Source organism: Ammospiza nelsoni, chromosome 5, assembly GCF_027579445.1.
Source record: "Ammospiza nelsoni isolate bAmmNel1 chromosome 5, bAmmNel1.pri, whole genome shotgun sequence".
NCBI lineage: Eukaryota > Metazoa > Chordata > Aves > Passeriformes > Passerellidae > Ammospiza > Ammospiza nelsoni.
Window position 1 is genome coordinate 24,358,930 of NC_080637.1, and position 19,986 is coordinate 24,378,915.

At 37.7% G+C, this 19,986-nt stretch overlaps 1 protein-coding gene across 1 annotated transcript in view; it reads right to left on the bottom strand.

Moving 5' to 3' along the window:
• CFTR (CF transmembrane conductance regulator) overlaps positions 1-19,986 on the bottom strand; it is an 87,701-nt gene that overhangs the window by 29,922 nt on the left and 37,793 nt on the right. Inside the window, exons 12-18 of the mRNA XM_059472683.1 lie at positions 13,672-13,766; positions 11,089-11,175; positions 9,478-10,210; positions 8,237-8,365; positions 5,331-5,368; positions 4,125-4,378; positions 2,998-3,077 (exon numbers count right to left, since the gene is read on the bottom strand). Coding sequence (XP_059328666.1) covers positions 2,998-3,077; positions 4,125-4,378; positions 5,331-5,368; positions 8,237-8,365; positions 9,478-10,210; positions 11,089-11,175; positions 13,672-13,766 — 1,416 coding nt within the window. The remainder of the gene's footprint in view (positions 1-2,997; positions 3,078-4,124; positions 4,379-5,330; positions 5,369-8,236; positions 8,366-9,477; positions 10,211-11,088; positions 11,176-13,671; positions 13,767-19,986) is intronic.

Here is a 19,986-nt window from a genome sequence, read left to right on the forward strand (position 1 = left end):
TCATCAGAAATCTGAGCAATGCAATAGCAGCATCACATTATATGAAAAAAATACATTACAGCTGAACTAGCTAAAGGAGGAATGGCTTTGAACTGAAATAGAGCAGGTTTAGATTAGATATTAGGAAGAAATTCTTTACTATAAGGGTGGTGAGGCATTGGAACAAGTTGCCCAGAGAAGGTGTGGATGCCCCACCCCTGGAAGTGTTCAAGGCCAGGTTGAAAGGGGCTCTGAGAAATCTGATCTCATACAAAGTGTCTTTGCCTTTGAAGAGAGTTTGGAACTAGATGATCTTTAATGTCCCTTCCAGCCCAAACAATTTTATGATCCTGTGAGCTCTTTCACAATTCTCCTCATTCCTCTTAAAGGAATGGTGATATGTGTGGGTTACACTTGTACAGGCTGTTTAGCACTGGTCTGCAGCAATACAAGAATGGATTTGTGTTTACTCATTACTTCAGACTGCAGAAATTAGTAACACTTGTATCTCTCTCTAATTGTTAGGAAGCAAATGAGCTATTCAAGTGATATTGAGCCAAGTTATACAGTTCTCACATTACTTGAGATTACAGTCACTCAGTGACTGTTAAAATTCCCATTTCTGTCATTTACTCGAATTTTGTAAAGGTCACCATGATGTCATACTGTTCTAACTGCTGCTCCCACAGTCATTTCACTAAAAAGCTGAATATGAAAATCTGTGTTATCTCATAAACTCCAAAGTAAGCCTAAAGTCAGACAGAAGATGATATTTTCTCTAAAAAGGCAGAAGCAAAAATCTAAACCCCAAGACAACTGTATTGGCATATAGTTGAGGAATGGCAGCAGAGGGCTCATGCAGCACAGTTCAGTGCCTCAGATGCTGAGCTTTCAGCCCAGAGACAGAGGTCAGATGGGGATACATGTCCCACTGTTTCCCAGTTTGCAAAATGCAGATGGTAGTAGACAAAGCAACTCAGCAAATGTTCAGGGTGGCAATAATTGCAACAGCCAGTTTGATTGACCAGCAGGAGTTTATCATTTAGGGGAAACCAGTCCTGATCACAGGCATGAATGTTCAGTGAGTTCACTATGAACTTTTGGGTGAGACTATATTAAACCTTAGGGACAAGCATATGTGCTAGCAGCATCTCACAGGAAGGATCTTCAAGAAATGAGGACTGGCTGATAGAACTGGGTTTAACCTTAAGACAAGGCTTAGGGGGATCTCATCACTTTGTATGACTATATACTGGTATTCATTATACTTATATAAGTTATAAATGGCTCCATATATACAGTTTGTTATTATTTATATAATTAAAATATATTCTATTTATATAAATAATAGTAGGTATTTCTTGTGGACCATATGTGCTTGAACCAAATTCTTTTAAATGGCACACAGTGGGAAGATAAGAGGCAATGGGCACCAGCTGAAATGCACAAAATTCCATTTAAACATAAGAAAAAGCACTTTTAGCATGGGGAACGTCAAATACTGGAATGTGTTACTCAGACTTATCCAAAACTCAGCTTGGCCTTGAGCAACCTTCTCTAGCTGAACCTGCTTTGAACAGAGGGGTTGGAGGGGTTCCAGGTTCTAGGTCCACATATCCCTTCCACGCTCTCTGGCTCTTCAACAATCATCAGAAGGGAAAAGTCCTATCTATAACTTCTCTGTATCTTTCAGAGGAATCTTTGCTCCTTAGCAGAGTCCATGGAAGTCTGAACCTATGGAGGACCAGAAGATATTGGTTGTGAAGGAATAACTGTAAAAATTATTCAAGACAATGGGTAGGTTCAATGATATTCAGCAGAGGAACCTGGAAAGACAGGGCAGCTTATCATGCATGTCTAGAAGCCTCTGCAGCTGAGACTGAGGAGAGAGAGGTGAATCTGTGGGACAATAGGGTATAGCTAAACCTCTGCAAGGCATCAGAATAGAAAATACTGAGATTTTCCTTATTCTTGAAAACATGAAAAACTAGGCAGTTTCTTGTAGAAAGTTTGAAATGTAGACACAGACTAATTAACATGCTTCTGGAATGACACCCCCATGGTAGATCCAAAATATCTGAAACAAAACAGTTGTATCAGAAAAGACAGTAGTGACTGCTGTTCACACTGAAGATTATACTGGTGATTCAGAGAGTCCCAATGTCCATGTTTGCTCATTCAGCAAGTCCTCATGACCTCAGCAGGACATGAAGTAAAGCTGTAATATATTTGAACCTCTTCATGTCAAGCTGCACTGGCCCCTCTGAAGTCATGAGTCAAAGTTATCAATTCCTTACAAAGATATAGGGAAAGAAATTCTGTCTTTATCAGATAGTCATGTTGGTAGGGACTATAAAGCAGGCAAATTCACAGATGGAGAGATGGAGACAGGCAATCTGTACAGCAGAGTGTTCAGGTTGATTAAGTTGGACCTGTATATCACCTTAATAATGTTGAGAGGAACAGGAGCACCAGGAAAGATTTGCTTCTGTTTTTAAAATGTTTTGGGAACAAGTTCTCTCTAAGGAAAAGCTGACATTTCCATAGAAGACAAAGGAACAGAAAAGTCAAGAATATATTCAAGAGAAGAGAAGTAAACTAAGAGTGATGCTAGCAAACTGGGAGCAGAAGAGCTTAAGGAGGGGAAGTTATGAAAGTGACTGAATACAATAAAAGAATAGCATTAAAAAAACAGTTAACTTGACTCAAGATAACAGAAAAAACTAAGGAATGCCCTTTATGACTTACAGTTGAATCTGGGCAGCAGGGAAACTTGTCCTGTAGGGGTCTGCAGGGCAAAAATGTTTCTGAGCCCAAGTAGTAAGAGTGGTTTGCATAAACAGTGGAGGTAATTACACACAGAGGCAAGCACTCAAAATTATGCAATACAGTTGAACTGCAGGATAAGCAGCTACATAGATACATAGATTGAAAAAAAAATCATATGATTTCCTTTGCAAGATATATTGCTGATATATCTCATAAGACAGCAAAAGTTACAACTTTAATTCTACAAACCTGAATGAAGTCAAATACTGTAAGTGGAAGTATGTCATCCAGTATGGCCGTATCTTTTGAGAATCTGTTAAGCATACCACCTATGGATTAAGGAAAAAAAAAGTCACACATTTTAATACCCCCCCTGCCAAATCCCACATTTACTACTTTAACAAAAGTTACAACTTTTTCTGAATGCGAAATATTAAATACAGGATTTTTTTTTAAGTATAAGCAATTTCATGACAGTTTAGTGGAGCTACATCTTCTGTCTCCCTGGAGGAATTCGGCTGCACAACCTCTGTTTCAGCTCTTGGTAAAAAAACCCAGGAAAATGTAATTTAAAAAAAGAAACAACTAAAAAGGGCAGAAATGGAGGCACAAAGCATAAGGTACCCCTTATTCAGCAGGCCCTGATGATGCACACGTAATTTGCACATCAGCATTTACCTGGGTTTGTAACGTATTTCTTAATTTTTGAGTAGAATTACTGTATTAAAGATTATGTAACAACAAAGTTAAGAATACAAGGGAAAATTAAAGAGAAGCTCATTGTTGTGTCATCATTTGGCAGTGTATCCTGTGATCTAGTACTTATCAGTAAGAAACACATGATATAGGAATTTCATGTTAAATGGGAGAATGGGAGATGGAACTTGTTGCACCAGTTATATAATGAGCTTTATATCAACTCCCAAATTGAATATGCATACCATCATTCACACTAGCTGATGTTTTATGCCATTTTAGTAGGACTATTCATAAAAAAGGCACTATTTATCATCCACATCTGATTCCTTGTCACTCATGACATAGCTGACAATATGTTTTCTATTGCATTTTTTGACAAAGTCTATTCTTTAGAAGTTATTCTACTTTTATTGCCTAGAACAGTTAATGATTTATTTTCTCCAAATTTCTTTCTTACAGGGTGATATTTCAGAATCAGAATTGACAACTGAAATATGTCACACTTAAGTGCAATCAAGCTTCATTAAAAGATTCACAAATTACCTTATGTGGCAAACTTCTAACATTCCACTTGACTGAAAATGTAAATGGAAGGTAACATTGTCCTTTAACAGAATGAAAACCATTAAATTGAAATTAAATGCATAAGTGAGTCAATCACCTCCCATTTCAGTTACCTGCTTTCCAAGAGTTGAAGGTTGACATAGGTGCATGAAGAACTGCATGCACCATCTTCTGATGAAGAGTTTTAGATACTGTTATAAGTGTGTGCACAAGGGGCAAACCTCTGAAGATTCCCATGGCAAGCAGAGTATCTGCCACACCCACATAGATGTAAACGATGTAGTAGCTGCTAGTGACAGTGACAATCACAGGAGGTTTGTCAGAGGTGCTGTTTTCTGACGGGGTTGAATTTGCCTTCTGAGCTGTCCTGTGTGATGGAAATGACAAATACATGCATTACTGGGAATTGTGTGCTCTTTCTCTTTTATTTACTAAACAAAACCAAACAGTACTCCAGTGTCCATTTGTTTTAAAACTATGCTAATGGCTATAGATATTTCCAATCATTTTTAAAATATTGTCATAAACATATGAAATATAAATTATTAATTGCTCTGGTAGTCTCTTGCAAATTTGCTGCCTATTTAATCACTGACAAACCTAACTTAATCTAGGAAATACACCCAGTTCTTTTAAACAGAAAAATTAGTTTAAGTCTTGAAAAAACTGAATTACTACAGAAGTAAAATTCTTTAGGTATGCCATAAAAATCAAAGCCCTTGGTGACAATGGAAATTGGAATCAACATAAATCACTCCACCTCCAGTGAGAGCTATGTCACCATATGCTTCTATACTCACACACAGTCATTGCTGCAAGACAAAAACAGGGCTTAAAAACATTAACCCAGGAAAAGCCACTGGCTTTTCTGCTGCTCAGTACATTTTAACCTACAACTGCTGATCCTATAACTTCTGGGAATTCTTCATAGATGAGCTGTAGAAATTTCACAAATGGGGGTCTTACAGAAACTGCTTCCTGGAAATGTTCCTAAGCAAGTCTTACCAGACCTCTGAATCATGAAGGTATACTGAAGATAATCAGGTCCCTGCATCCCCAGAGTGAGCTGACCCAGGAAAATCTTGCATACAGTGTTGTGTACTCCATAACAAGGCATAAACCATTCAACTGTTAGCACTTAAAGAAGTACCAGATACCACCTACACAATGCATTTAAATCATCCATCTATGAACCATTTTGCTGACTATAAGATAGTGACTATCCACATAGAATTCTGGCAGAATTTATTCATTCTCTAAAGAAAAAAAATAAAATAATGGTTACCCCAGTTTCTCAAAAAATTATCTCCACTACTTACTTTTGAAGAAACCATACCCCAGCAAGAGAAGCAGCTACCTGTGACCAAAGAAAACAGAGTCAGATTTTGGTTTATCACTTTATGTAATCTTTCTCTCATATATTTTTTCATTGACTTTATACCTGTTTTTAGAGGGAACATTACAAATGGGTGGAAGTCAAACCTACTTAAAGCAAAAACCTTGTAATATCTGCTTCTCTCTCCACGGAAACAATTTAGTGCATCCCACCAGGGAAGCTACATTTAGACTTGTATTACAATCAGGCTCTCAAGTGCCCCAGAGATTCTTGAATTCTAGAAGCTCTTGTGTTCTTTTTTACCATAATATTAACAAAGGCTTGCTAATGTCTTCCTACTGATAACTGCATGCCCTTTAAGTTTTAAAGATTAATATTGTTTATGGCCCTGGAAGAGTAAGTCTCTCAGTATCTTCAAAGGCATCTATTCACATATGAATGTCATACCTTTATTATTTTTGCATTGTTGTTCTTGCTAGCTGATATCTACATTTGGTATATTCATTTGACTGATATTGCTTTGCTGCTTTAGGTTTTACATAATTTTCCACATAAGCTATTGTAATATTTTTAAAATGAAGAATTAAACCTTTTTTATTGTTACATGGTTCAGTGCTCAACAAGAATTTAGTCTGTGATATATTCTTGTCTGTCTACCAAGACAATGGAGATCTTAATCTAGTCTATTAGATTTTAGTTTGCTCTGTTCCTGACTATGATAATTTTTCTAAGGGTTGAAACAGTTCTTACATTTTCTTCCCATACATTTTTATGTCACTGGTACAGAAATATATTGTGGCAATACCCCAACTGATACACATAACTGAAGTCTTCTCTATGGGAGCCACCAACTTCTGCAGGTCTTACTCAAGATTGACCATGATGGTCCTGAATTTAGGTATTTGTAAGAATCAGGCTTCTTTCACAATAATATTTTTACATCTCCCAACAGAATTCTGTTCTCATCTTGACTCCTCACAACAGAGGAGTTTTTTCAGCTGGGAAGATGATGGTAGGTAATAATGTCACAGAATAGTTTCACAAAGCCTTTCTCTGTGTTTCCTTACAAAAGTGCTCTTCTTGCAGTTCAGCACCCCTAGTCTCTGGGTATTACATCCATGAGACACAGTTTTGAGCTGCTTAAGTGGGCTACACAACACACACCACACAAACCTAGGAAATAAGTACAGTTGATGTCCTATTTAGGGTGACCATGTGAACTCACCTTGGAATCTGCAACAATCCATTCAAAAGCAATCCATTCCAAAGCAATCCTTTCAAATCTAAAGTATGATCTCTAGAATTTTCAAAGTACTCCCACCCAGATCTGAACCACCACTTTCCATTTACTTGGATGTTCATCACTAGCCTGTCTTTGTTATCTCAAGTTGGAAGGGTACAAATGATAGCAGAGGACACACAAACACTTGGAATGGTATTTCAGCTCACACACAGAGGTTTGCTCAAGACTGCGCTGCAGCTATTTTCCAGCCCATTCATTTACCAATGATAGTCACACTGGAAACTTTAAATTGTATGGAAACATTCTTTGTCATAAGATTATTTTTTTCAGTTAGAAGATAAGGTTTTCAAAACCATTTAAAATTATTTAGTCTAAAATAAAAGCAAAAATGTGTAATAAGCATTTAGAAATATATGCTGAATGTACAGGAATAAATCTGATGTATCTTAAAATTTCATTTTCCTTTGCCTCTAAAGCTCACTTTCAGCTTTGCTGTTCTTTACACAGCCATTTTCCACAACCATGAAAACAAAATTTACAAGAGGAGCTATACCTCTAAGTACAGCCTCGCTGATGGAGTTGGTTTAAAAGTTAAGATGTTAAACTAGATTTAAGCTCCAGGATTTATTCCTGGTCCAAGAGAAGTAACTTAAATCACCTGCAATATATCATTGGTGTAAATTCAGAATACAGATCAGATCAGTCACATCTTTCTCCAGCTATGATGATACTAGAAGTTTGAATCTCACCACAGAATTGCTAAAAACCCTTTGCTGATAATCAGTCAGAAAATAATCCTATATTCCTAATGGATTCTTCTCTTCATTCAGTTCATGTTGAAAAATGCCAAGAGAAATTGGCACAGTATTTTGTAAGTTGACATGTGAATACAGTCTCATTGATTTCTCCCTATGAAACATCTTCCTTCACTTTAAAAAATACTTGATTTAGGATATTTACTATAGAAGAGAACATTAAGAGGTTCTATATGCCTAAAGTTTTTCTAAATGGAGAGACAAGACAAAAAGCAGGCAATTTCTGATATATGAAAAACAGTCAAATGAGCCAGATGTTCTTCAGTACTTGTTCTGGTGTTTTACACCATCCTTGGAAAAAGTCTTCTCTGCATGCTGCAGGACCACCCCTTCCATCTTCCACTGCCCCCACAGGCATTCAACACTCTGCCTTACTCACCACTCTTCTTTCACTAGGAGCAAAGCTAGTAACTCATTTTTCAAAGCAATTTTCCAGAATTTATGTATGTGCTGATAAAAAAAAATTATGGCAATTATTGTTCTTAACTGCCTAAGGCTATTCAAAGGTAATTTTAATGAAAAATGGAAGATTATTCACCTGTGAACAAAAGACTTGCATAAGGTAATAATTCTTATTTGTGGTATCACATAGAGAAAATAACCTGGGTAATTTGAGAAGATGGGTCTTCTGCTGCTGTGCACTAACCACTAACTTTGATGAAGAAGTGTTCATCTAAGCAGTAGAAAAGTCACTACAATTTAATTTAGCAGCAGTTTTCAATAAGTGATACATACAAGAGCTTATGTCTTCATGCTTTATCCATTTTCACAAAGACCAATTTGAACAAACATCATTTGTTGCAACATGACACCAAGCACAGATTTTCTTACCTCAGCTAAGAAGACAATCACACACAAAATCAGAACAAAAATCAAGTTTTTGTGGATAGTAACATATCTGAAGTAGGTATTCCATGTAGTAACAGTACCCATGCTTTCAGCATCATCACTGAAGCACTCCTGTCAAAAAACAGTAAAGTAATAGTAAGAATGCTAATAATATCTCTGTATGAGAATTTCTGACACAAGAATGCTATTGTTCTTTCTGCTAATTCACTGCAAATAATTGAGCTGAAGCATTAAATTGGCTGATAATGGCAAAGAGGAAGGTACTGACCGGTTGAGTCACCTCTGATATGAAAACACAATCAAGAGATTATTTGAAATTTTCAGACAACAATGACAGAAGCTGAGATTTGTCTAGCACTACCAGAATCAGAAACTATTAATCAATAGCTATTTTCTTTTAATGGAGAATTATTATTGTGATTTTAGAGTAAATTTGTAAGCACTTTGAGCTTTTCTTTTTTTCTGTTGAGCTCAAAAGAAAAAATGGGCAGTGCTTCAGCAAATATTGAATTTAAATTTTCCTTGGACATCTGTTTCCACCTAGGAAACTTCCCCAGAAAATTTTCCTATCCTGAGAAAATCAGCTGTCTGTTTTGAAAATGAAAGTCATCCATCATGACCAATTGAAGCAATCAGAAAAAAATGAATTTTGGTCCAGTTTTTGGTATAAAACTCAACCTTCTGGGTTTTTTTGCACATCCATAAAACCAGAGTAAAATCAGACTTCCTCCTCCATTCACTATTTGCATCAGGACACAAGAACTAAGCAGTCTGACAAATTTATCAAATTTGATCAAATTCCAGGTTTAAAAACTGTGCTAGTACTTCAAATGTATTTTATTTTTTCCATGAGCCTTAATGTTTCAAAGGTGAATTTTACCTAAATGCTTTAAAACAATGTTTTTTCAAGTTATGGTTTCAAATTTTATTTTATCCTAAGTAATCTGAAAGGTAAAGTGCAAGAGATGTAAATTCTGTATTGAAATTCCCTACACTTAGCACTGAAAAATGAATGAAAAAATAAGACAATACAATTTTTGAGGATTTCAAGGATTTTGAGATGATACTTAATTTTAAAAATTTTCACAGGTATTCAAAACACATATTCTGCAGAGAAATGCTGCATTAGGAAGGAAATAGTCCAGTAGAGAAATAGATGAGGAGTATAATACACTAAACCATCACCATAACCGAAGCCAAGGTGAATTCAAATCAACGCACACCTTCAGATCCTCTTCATTGATTTCATCAGTTATGTCCAGGACGCTGTCTCGCGACACCCGCCTGGTGTAGATATCCATCTCGGCAGACAGGTTTGTCTGAGGCACCATGGACATTTTCCGAAAGGTTGTACTTCCCTTCTTGGGGAAGTTTGGTCCGTAGCTGACAGAGGTGCTCGTCATGAGGTTGAGCACCGACTGCCTCCTGTGCCCCTGCAGCAGATGGTCAGGCTTGAGCATCCCACTCCTCAGCAGAGCCATGTCGCCCTGCTCCACGTCGGGCACCAGCGAGAGCCTCCTGTCCAGCGGGTCACTGTGCCCGTCCTCTATCCCATTGACCTGCACCCCGTTCTTCTGCACCACTGAGAACTTCCTATTTGCATTAAGGGGGTTAATAATCACAGAGTTCCTCCTCTTGTCGTTCAAATCTGATTTTTGTTTAAAAGATTGCTTCTTTATTTCATTGCGCGATCCCACGCCTTCTCCTTCAATGGAAAATCGTCGGAGAGTCTCAGTAAGGATTGAATTTCTTCTCTCTGCGCTGAACTGATCAAAACAGTCAAATCCCATCAGCTCTGAGCTGAAGTCTGGCCGTTGACCCTGAAGTTCAGAAAATGTTCCATAGAAATAGCAGCTCCCTTCATGTAAGATTAATATTTTGTCAGCAAGCTTTAAGTGTTCCAATTTTGAAGTAACCAAGATCCTTGTTTTATTCGCCATCAACTTGCATACACAGCTGTAAAAGATGGAAGTGTGAACATTTAGACTTTTTTGTTCTCATGAATAAATGATGATTTTATCCCTTTCAATTTGCTTTTACCTGCCCTTCTCCCAGTGTGAGCAGTCTTGGGTGCTACCTCAAACTACGAAGGAAGTGGTAAAGCTGAGATGTTTAAAGGGTGAGTACTTTATTGCAGGAACCAAAAAAGAGGTAAAATTTTATCGTGTTCGGGTCAACCCAAAAGGCACACTTCATCATGAAGTATTTCTTTTCATCTTAGGGTTACTCAGATCCGCTGATCTGAGACTTAGGAGTATTGCTCCAATTTCAAAACTTCAAAATTACAGAGGCTGAAAAGCTAGTGGATGACGGTGTGTGTCCTTACTGATTTCATCAAAAGGACAAGCAAACAGTCTCTGACTTGGGCCAACCTGTGCCAACCATCAGCAGGCAGTTTCAGGTGATTCAACGTTCAGTGATTAGAAAAACAGGTCAAAATATAGCTTTTTGTAAAAAATTATACTTACAAGGCAGGTAATTGTTTTAAAGTGAAAGCCTTTCTGATACAAAGGCATGTCAGATATAAAGCCACATGCACTGGGAGCACGAGATTACAGCAGGCTCAATATGTTGAGGTGGAAGAGGGAGCAGTAATGCTCACACCTGGCCCAGGCTTGTTCCCCACACAGTGCATTGTCCTACTACTAACAAAAAATACTCAAAATATGTACATAATACTAAAACATAATTCTATGAGAAACCGTAAAAATTAACATCCCAACAGGCATAATTTGGATCACTTCAGTATTTTTGTACTGCTAATAAAACCCCTTCATTTTACTTTGTATTGATTGGTGAGATTCTGAAATACAGTGTATCAAAACATACAATACCTTTCAAATATCTCTTTTTCTGTAAAAATGTCTAAGTGTCCAAAGGGAGAATCCAGGAGATACAAATCAGCATCTTTGTACACTGCCCTGAACAGAAAAAAATGTAAATGACATTAACTTTCATATCTCTTATGAATTAAATATAACTTAAGAAGAATTCCTCAAATCTTTTACTTGATAGACTTTCTACAGCATCCATATAGAACTGAAGTTTAACATTAAATATATTTATAAGACATTTTTTAATTAAGTCTTTTCTTGCTGCAGACCACATTGCAAACTAACTCAGTTATGCATTAGTTTTGGTGCAATGAAACAAAGCTGTCTTTTACACAGGTTACTCTGTGTAAAAAGAAATCTGTTTATGGCCTGAATCTGACAGTCCTCATTGGTGCACATTGACCATTTCAATGGGAATTTAAGGTCTACTGTAACATCTACTGGTGCCTGAGGGAATATTGCATATGTGTGAATAAACATGTGAAAATACTTATGTCTCAGCACTTAATTTCAAAGGTACTTAGAACAAAGTGAGCAAATAAAAGTGTATTAATTAGGTATGGTCTTGCAAACATCATTTGCAAAGGGACTGTACAATTTTTGGGTTGAAGACATCAAATACGACCTTAAGCTGTATGTACCTGGACTTGGCTCACTGAGACCTAAAGCTCTGGTTAAGAGGGTTCTTTAAAAAAAATTTGAATAGAAGTTCAAAAAGACCCCCTGCCTTCCTCTGTGAGAATGAAAATCATTATGTGATATCAATCAGAGTATAATTAATAAAGAAATCCAGCCAGCTGCATTTATGTATTTTTTAAAGCATGTTATTCAGTGTGAAAATATTTAACCACCAAGAGAAAAAGCCCTCAGTATTAGCTCATTATATTAATAAAACCAGCAACTTTATTGAAAAATCCTCCAACACGATGGACTTCATATTTTACATTTTTATGATGTAGTGGCTGCACAGCAACAAAAATTCACACTGCTGTTTGTGCTTTGCAGGGTTTTATTGATATAATTTTTGTGTTGCACTTAGTAGCTACAAAGCTGCTGGCTTTAGGGTACCAGGCCAGCAAGCAGACTCTAGCCCAGGACATGCACTGTGTTTTCCCCTTGGTCCTTTCTTTCCCCCGTTTGCAGGTGCAGGCATTGGCAGTGCTCTATAAGAAAGACAGGCTCATGCAATCTCCACCTTCTCACGATGGCTGGTTGATGTCACTTCTGTCTCAGATTCTAATTTCACTTGGCCTTGCACAGACTACACCAGATAGGTTTATGCAGCCAGTCCAAGAACATAATGTCCAGTTTATCACCAGTTTATTACCTAGGTACAACCCAGGGCTGTAAACCTAAATTTACACCCCTAACTTCTCAGAGCTTTGTCTGCAATACACACACACCTTGTAGCACACTGAACTTGGACTGGAGCCCAAACAAAATCTATGATAGTCACATGTAATTGTTTTAAAAATTACTGTTCTACAGCTGACAATAAATACCTAAGTTCTGTGAGCCTCCAGGAAACAAGCTGTGACCATCCAAAAAGTGACAGACGTGATTATCCATAACATCTAGGAAACAGTCCGAGTATATGTTAAATTTTAAATTAAAATCTTAGTGAGATTACATGCTTTGAAAGCTTTGCCTGATCTTCCCCTTGTCGTTCCCCTTACTGCATAAACCAGAACCACCCATATGCCTCTTCAGTCTCACCCACTCTGAAAGATTCTCCATTTTAATGATCTCATCTTTTAGCCTCGCTCAGATGTGCACATCTTTCATGGGATGCCAGTACTGATCGCTATAATGTGATTTTACTTCTATGCAGTGTTTCTGGGCATGGGAATCAACACAATTTGCACTTGGCACAGAAATAAATGGGGCCATTTACACATCTGAGCTGTCATTACTGGATTTCTCACAATAGCTAAGTGATTCTGCTGAAACACATAGCTAATTTATAAGACAAACACCTACGTTATTGTTCCGTAGACCTTCAGAATTACTTACTAACATTGGAAGGTCAAACAGACAAGGCAGTTATTCATACATACTAACTAGTCACTGCTTTCTACTTTTTTCTTTTTCTTATGACAGAGAGAAGCCCAGAGTATTGGCACAAAATGTTTTGGAACATGGCTGCTTTCTTTTTTCCCTCCATTTACCTGCAGACAGGCAGTATGCCATTGATCAACATATAAAACACTTTGAAGAAATGTCATAGCAGGGAAAGGTCTGGAATATTTATTTTTATCTTTCTTTGGGTTTCCACAGTACATAAAAAGCTACACTTAGAGGTCAGAATTTCCAAATCTTGCATCAGGGAGGGAAAGATTAATCTTAAGCTAAGCCATAGCATTTGTTTGACATCAAACTTTTAAAATTCAGTAAATTAATATGCAGGTGTATCATAAACAAAATTGCATAGCAGAACTCAGATTTCTGATAGTAAAGTCACATTCTTGGTATATCCGGAAGATATTTATTTAGCAGGACATAGTCCACGTGTATTTAAATGCTTAGTCATAATACATTCCATATCTGTGAAACAGTACACTGCTTGAAGAGCAAAATACTCACCTTGCCAGTGAGATCCGTGCTCGTTGACCTCCACTCAGAATGATTCCACCTTCACCGAGCACAGTATAATCTTTTTCTGGGAACTTGGAAATATCCTGTTAACAATTTTTTTTAAGAATCAGTATTTTCAATATCCAAGAAACTCAAGCTGCAGATTTGATGGAAACATAGTGTACAATTGTCTACAGACAGGTTGGACAGCAGTTGTAAAAAAAACAAAAATCCCACAGAAGTTTTTTTATGTCATTTGTTTATGTAATCAGAAATGATGATAAGAGAAAACATATCATTTTATTCCAGAAAGCAGTCACAAGCTGCAAGATCTCAAGAACCAATATTTGTCTGAATAGTTAATCTCCATAAAAGCAAGGAATGTACCTTCACACAATGTCAGTCCAAGACACTAACTGCTCAAGGGTTCTCTCAAGTAATGATAAATGCACTTGCTGCTGAAGTTAGGGAAAGCAAAAAGCAAACTCTGTTTCTGAGCTCTTCAAAGCCCAGAGAAATATATACTTTAGGCAGGTTCATTAAAAAAGGCTTGACAAGCATTCCTAGCCAGGAATGCTCATGGTTTGCAAAAGGTTTGGGAACCAAGTTCCACTGCTTGAGCTGTAAGTTATTTAGAACTCATTACTAAGTTAAAAATGAATCTTTAGCCAGGGATAAAAGCAGAAAATACCATTTCACTCTCATATGAGACACAGAAAGGAGAAAAGGAGACTCATGTCCCACTGGCAGGCAGAAATTTTCTTGAGAGCAGTATTTAGCACTGAAATTGATAATCCATGTAAACCACAGAAATTCATGGAAGTGGAGACAAGGAGAATGGCTCATGTGCCTGAAGGTTTTCTAGTTTTTCTACTTTTAGAGTTGCTCTAACAAAAAATATTAATTCTGCCTTCAAACCTTACCTGACCTACATCTGTGAGCCAATACAGTGACAGCACTACCACTGTGGTGGGTGTGCTTTCAGCAGACTGTTCCCCAAAACGCAGGCAGGATGAGCTTCTGTGCCTCGTGGCACCCAGGGGATACAATCTCAGGGCAGTTTGCCATGCAGTGAGTGGGGATCCCTGACTGTGCCAGGAGCTCCAAGTGCCTGTGCTCCCTGCCCAGCAGCACCATCCTGCCTGTGCACACCTTCCTGCTCCCGAGGCAGGGATCCCCTGCAGCCAAGGAAGCTGACTGAGGCATCCAGTGCCAGACAAAATCAGCTCCACTCTTCTCATGCACCTTTCATTTTCCTTTCAGTGCAGCTTCTTAGGGAAAAAAAAGGTGCATGATCTCTCAGAACCTGAGCTTCTGAGAGGGATCTTTAGGCTGTGATCTGGAAGGGGTATCCTGGTTTGGGGTCTCATCCTACAGGCAGCCAAGGGGCAGGCAGGAACTCAGATGTCTGCATGTCTCTGCACCCACAGAAACCCTACAGCTTCCACACTGGAGGGCACATGAAGCACTATCAGGGCAATACTGTCTGGGATTCTAAGTTGACCTGCTCTCTGTAAGCTCGTTTTTCATACAAAGACACATACAATCCAATTTTGATGGCACCTGCTGTGATTTTGATGGTTTATCACTCTCTGTTGGGCAACCTATTGCCGTTCCAGGCCTTTGAGGTTTTGCAAAATAAATAAATAAATAAATAAATAAATTCATTAATTAAAATCCTTCCAAAAAATGTTTCCTTCTTCCTCCCCTGCAAATTTCCCTGACCTCAGGAACAGAGTGAACAATGCTGTTCAGACTTGGAACAGTGACAGATGAAGGGTCCAGCCACTCACGAGCTCGAACTTGACTGCCTGCTGTGTCAGGAAATGGGAGATTCTTACAACTCTTTAATTTGATAATAGCATTTACTTCCTGACTAAGAGGATTCTGACCTTAAAATCAAGATGCTCTTATGTATGGAAAATCTATTGCAGGTGATTTTTAAATTATTCTCACATTAACTAGTTCTTTCCTTCTCATAAATAGAGTCATAAAAGCAAATCCCTGGTATTAAAATATCAGCTCAAGTATTTGCAGAAAGAGGACGAATGTGAAAAACAGTGCCAGCAACAGTTTTAGAGAAAAATTTTCTAACTGTGACAAAATCACTTTCCTATAAGTCTTGAAGTATTTTGAGAGAACATGTGAAATTCTGGCATAAAAAGTTTTTTGGCATTTCTTTTAGACAACCCAGTCAGATCACTTGTGGTCTCATTCTGTATGCAGGAGTCATGTTGACCATCTGTAAATTTGGCCTTAACAGAGGGGTTTGCATGATTAAATATCCAGATCTCCAAGTTGATTTAAGCTGTTTCCCATTTCTACCAGTACTGCAGCCAATAATGGTGCTGGTGCCCTTGCTGTTTCCCAATTCTACTCCTTCCCAAAAAACCCAGGTGTAGAACTGGGCCCAGCATGTCTTCTCCTGCAAACAGGGTAAAATTCCAGCTCTACTGAAATTCATTCCAGGGTTCCCATTGCTTTAAAGGTTGTAGGATTTCATCAGATATATTTCTTTGCAGGTGTGTCAACATGGAATTTTAATCAGACTTTTAATGAGTTCCCCTTCTGCTCTCCTCTGCCCTTCACCTCAAAATAATATATGGCATGGAGCAGACAAAGAACTTTTCAGGCTGTAATTATCCTAATTAAAAAATGTTTAGTAATTTCTTTCAAAGGCGTAAACAAAGCAATGAAGTCCAATAGACACACAATGCTATTTGTTGGAACACTCATGACCTATTGTAAAAAAGTACATAGGGCTGGTCCCAACACATCCTTGCTGTCATTTTGTGCAGGAAGTGAAATCAAGCCAGGGACAAACCTAATGTAATAATGCTGAACGGCACAAGACTCAGCATATTAATGAAATATGAGCCAGCCACTGGATTTTCCTTAACATAGCTATTTCTAAATGCTTAAATTGAGAAACAGGTTGGTAACAGTTCATATATGAAAAACCCTACAGTTCCCACAGACATTGATTACTTTAGTGGATGCTTCCTAATATCAGGAGCTAAAAAGTTGCACACCCAAGGAGAAGGCATCCTTTTTAATAGCTATTTGCTTTTTTTGCCGTGAAACTGCCATCTTCATCTACCTCAGCAGCAAAGGGATGGCCCTCATAATATCTTTGGGCTTAGTAAGGAAGAATACAGCCAGGATAGGTTCAGGGTGAACAGGAAATATGATCTTGTTATTAAAAAAGGAAACCTCTGAATGGACTTCACACTCCAAGTCTTTTCTGTAGAGGTTAATTGTTATCAGAATCATTTGATAAATCATTAGCAACAATGAAGATAATAAAGCATGACAGAAAACAGTCTCTAAGAACCAAGAGTTGCTTAATATGTCCAAAGTTACTCAAACTATTCAAGCAGTTCTAATGATAGAACCTAAGTATTTTACTTATGTGACTTCTTTTTCTTCCTTAAATTTGTCCTTAATTGTGTGGAGTTTGACCATCTCACTTCTGCCTTCTCTCATAAAAGACAAAACAATCATGAAACTGATGGAACAGAGTAGCAGTCTTGAGTCTCTGCATCTCATCTTGGTTCTATTTCAGTTCTCTATTTACCTTCTGTTTTTATTATAGTCACCTCTACAGTAATCTTTATCCCCTTCCTTTTCTTTATTAACATTAACATTTCCTATGCTTTTTTTTCACAGTTCCCAGAAAATCTCCCTCTTCTTATTGCTACTGAAGTTCTTCTTTTTTCATCATCATCATCTTTTGAACTTTTAAAGTTTTGAAATCAAGACTTGTGTTTCAGACTCATATCTACTACAGAACACTTCTAGGAATTTATAAAATATGAAGAATTTTCAATAATTTCTTGTATCTTGGCTTTTAGATAACCAGCCTGAACATACTTGAATCCTCATTTTCCTGGGAATAAGCCAGAAAACCAGATTTATTGAAGTATTTCAAATAAGATTTTAAAAATATTTAATTTTATTAAGGTAACTCTCTTTTCTCTCCCCATGATTTTGTAAGCCAAAGCTTTTATTACACTTTAGCTGAACCATTTATGAACGATTTGTGATCCAAAAGCATAAGCTTTGATTTTGCAGCAGTTTGTGACCTCAAACAGAGTGTCAGGCTCACCCAAAACTCAGAGAAATGCTGGCAAAACTTGCTTTCTCCATGGCAAAATATTTCTGTGGAACAGATTTTTGAAATGTGAAGTAGTCGGTGCACTGCATGTGGGTAGGTTAAATACAGGGTAAGAGAATTAAACATGATTCCAGAAAAGACACACAAGATAGGGCAACATCCAAGGTGATCAGTCCAGAGCCCTGTACCTAAAACAAGGAAAGGGATGGGGAGACCTATGTTACTAGTGTTTTCAACTAAATGATATCAAAAGAGAACATTGCAGGGAGGGTTCTGTTATACATATTTATCTGATCACTGATAAACTTCATTAAGTCAGTGCATTTGGGAGTTTGTCTCTAATCAAGGTGTTCCCCTGCTTTAAAGAAACTGTGCTAGCCTCTTGACTTCCAGTTCACCCAGAAAACTCACTGTCTGCAGCTTCACAGCTGATGCGCCCATGATTTTGGGCCAGATAAGAATATCAGTTGGAGGAGTCTGTGTAGGCCAGTAGATCACACCAGTGAGGGATGGAAAAAGCAAAGGCTGCCAGTTTTGGGGGCCTCGTGTCTAGGGTGCAGGGCTGGTAGTGGGAGGTTGGACATGTTGCTGATAACACCCAGGTTGTGGGATCAGCGCCCTGATGGCCTTAGGAGTTGGCTTGATGGTCGTTGTGGGTCCCTTCCAGTTCAGGATATTCTCTGAATCTGTGATATATTATGTGGACTTTCTGCCTGAAAAAGGCATTTATACTCTTTAGCTGTTTGTATTAGGATGGGATAAACTTCACCTTGACCTGCCAGTGGCTCTCCCCAGCTGTGAAGACAAGTTAAGTCACTTGTTCTCACACAATTTACACCATAGACATGTACCTGATAAGATAACCAAGCTGCCATTTAATATCCTCTTGTAGAGAATTACATACCACAAAGCACTCTGTTCCACAGCTGAACCCTTTATTGTTCCTCTCTTCCACACAATTTGTAATCTGCCCACTTCCCTTGTGAAAACAAGGCTTGAAATCAGGGCACAAAGTATTTCACTCGCTAACAGAACTTCTCAACACCTACTGATTGAGTCATGTGACCAAAACCAAAAACACCCAAAAAACCAAAACATGACCTAACCAACCAAACAAAAACCAATCCAAAATCAGCACAGATAAAAAGAGCTGGAGCAGTACATGGGATGCAAGGATGTGTTTCTGTTTTGGAGCATTCTTAGCACTGCAGTGAACTTCTCCCTCCAGGGTGGATTCCATCCTTTGCAAGGAGATGTTGAATTCATGGGAACACAAACCTGGGCTTGGCCTATTGAGTGTCTCTTTCTATAGTTAATCTCTCCACAATCTAGTTATTAGATGAAAATTAATCTCCTGCACTCCCAGTAAACCTAGCTCAAAACCCTACAGAATCTGACCACAAACTTCTTTCACACTATTATATAATTTAATTTCACATGGAAACACTTCCTCTATTTGCATGCCATGTTAAACATTACATTCATGAGCAGCTGGTGTCTCTCAAATCAGAGCATGTGTTTACTTAGAGAGTGGTAATCTCTCAAAGGTAGCTTGCCATTATGTGTTTATGGACTCTTAAGTAACTATTGAAGGATCACATGAATTAACAAGGTGGAAAAATATCTATCTTACATAACAAGAAGGTAAAATTGAAAGTTGTGGAAGTATGACTTCAAAACTCATGAACTACTGGACCCACTCAAATGTGATAGGATGCTTGTTAATTTTTAAACACTAATAACTGTAATAGGCTTGCTTCTGTAGTCTTGACTGGAGGAATGCCTTCTCTTAGGATGAGTTTGTTCAATGTTAAAGCATTTAAACATGAAAATTCCTGTTTCAACTATCCAGAGGTTTTACCTTCTTAACTTTTCAAGTTATTACTTAATTTACCACTTACTGTGATAAAATCAAACAAAAATCCCATACCCTGCATATACTGGACTAATAATGCTGGTTTTTCAATCTAAATATCACATTCTTTTCCTATATTTTGTAACATGAATAAAAAGTATTTTGCAAACCCACATACCAACTACAAATTAAATCCTACAAATTTCAATTTATATTCATATTATCCCTACCATTACATTAATACAACCTCCAGTTAATACAATCTTCCTTAGGGAAGTAACATTTTTATAATTACTTCAAATTTAGTGACAAGTTTCCACAGACATAAAAACTCTGGAAGTTCACATCTCTC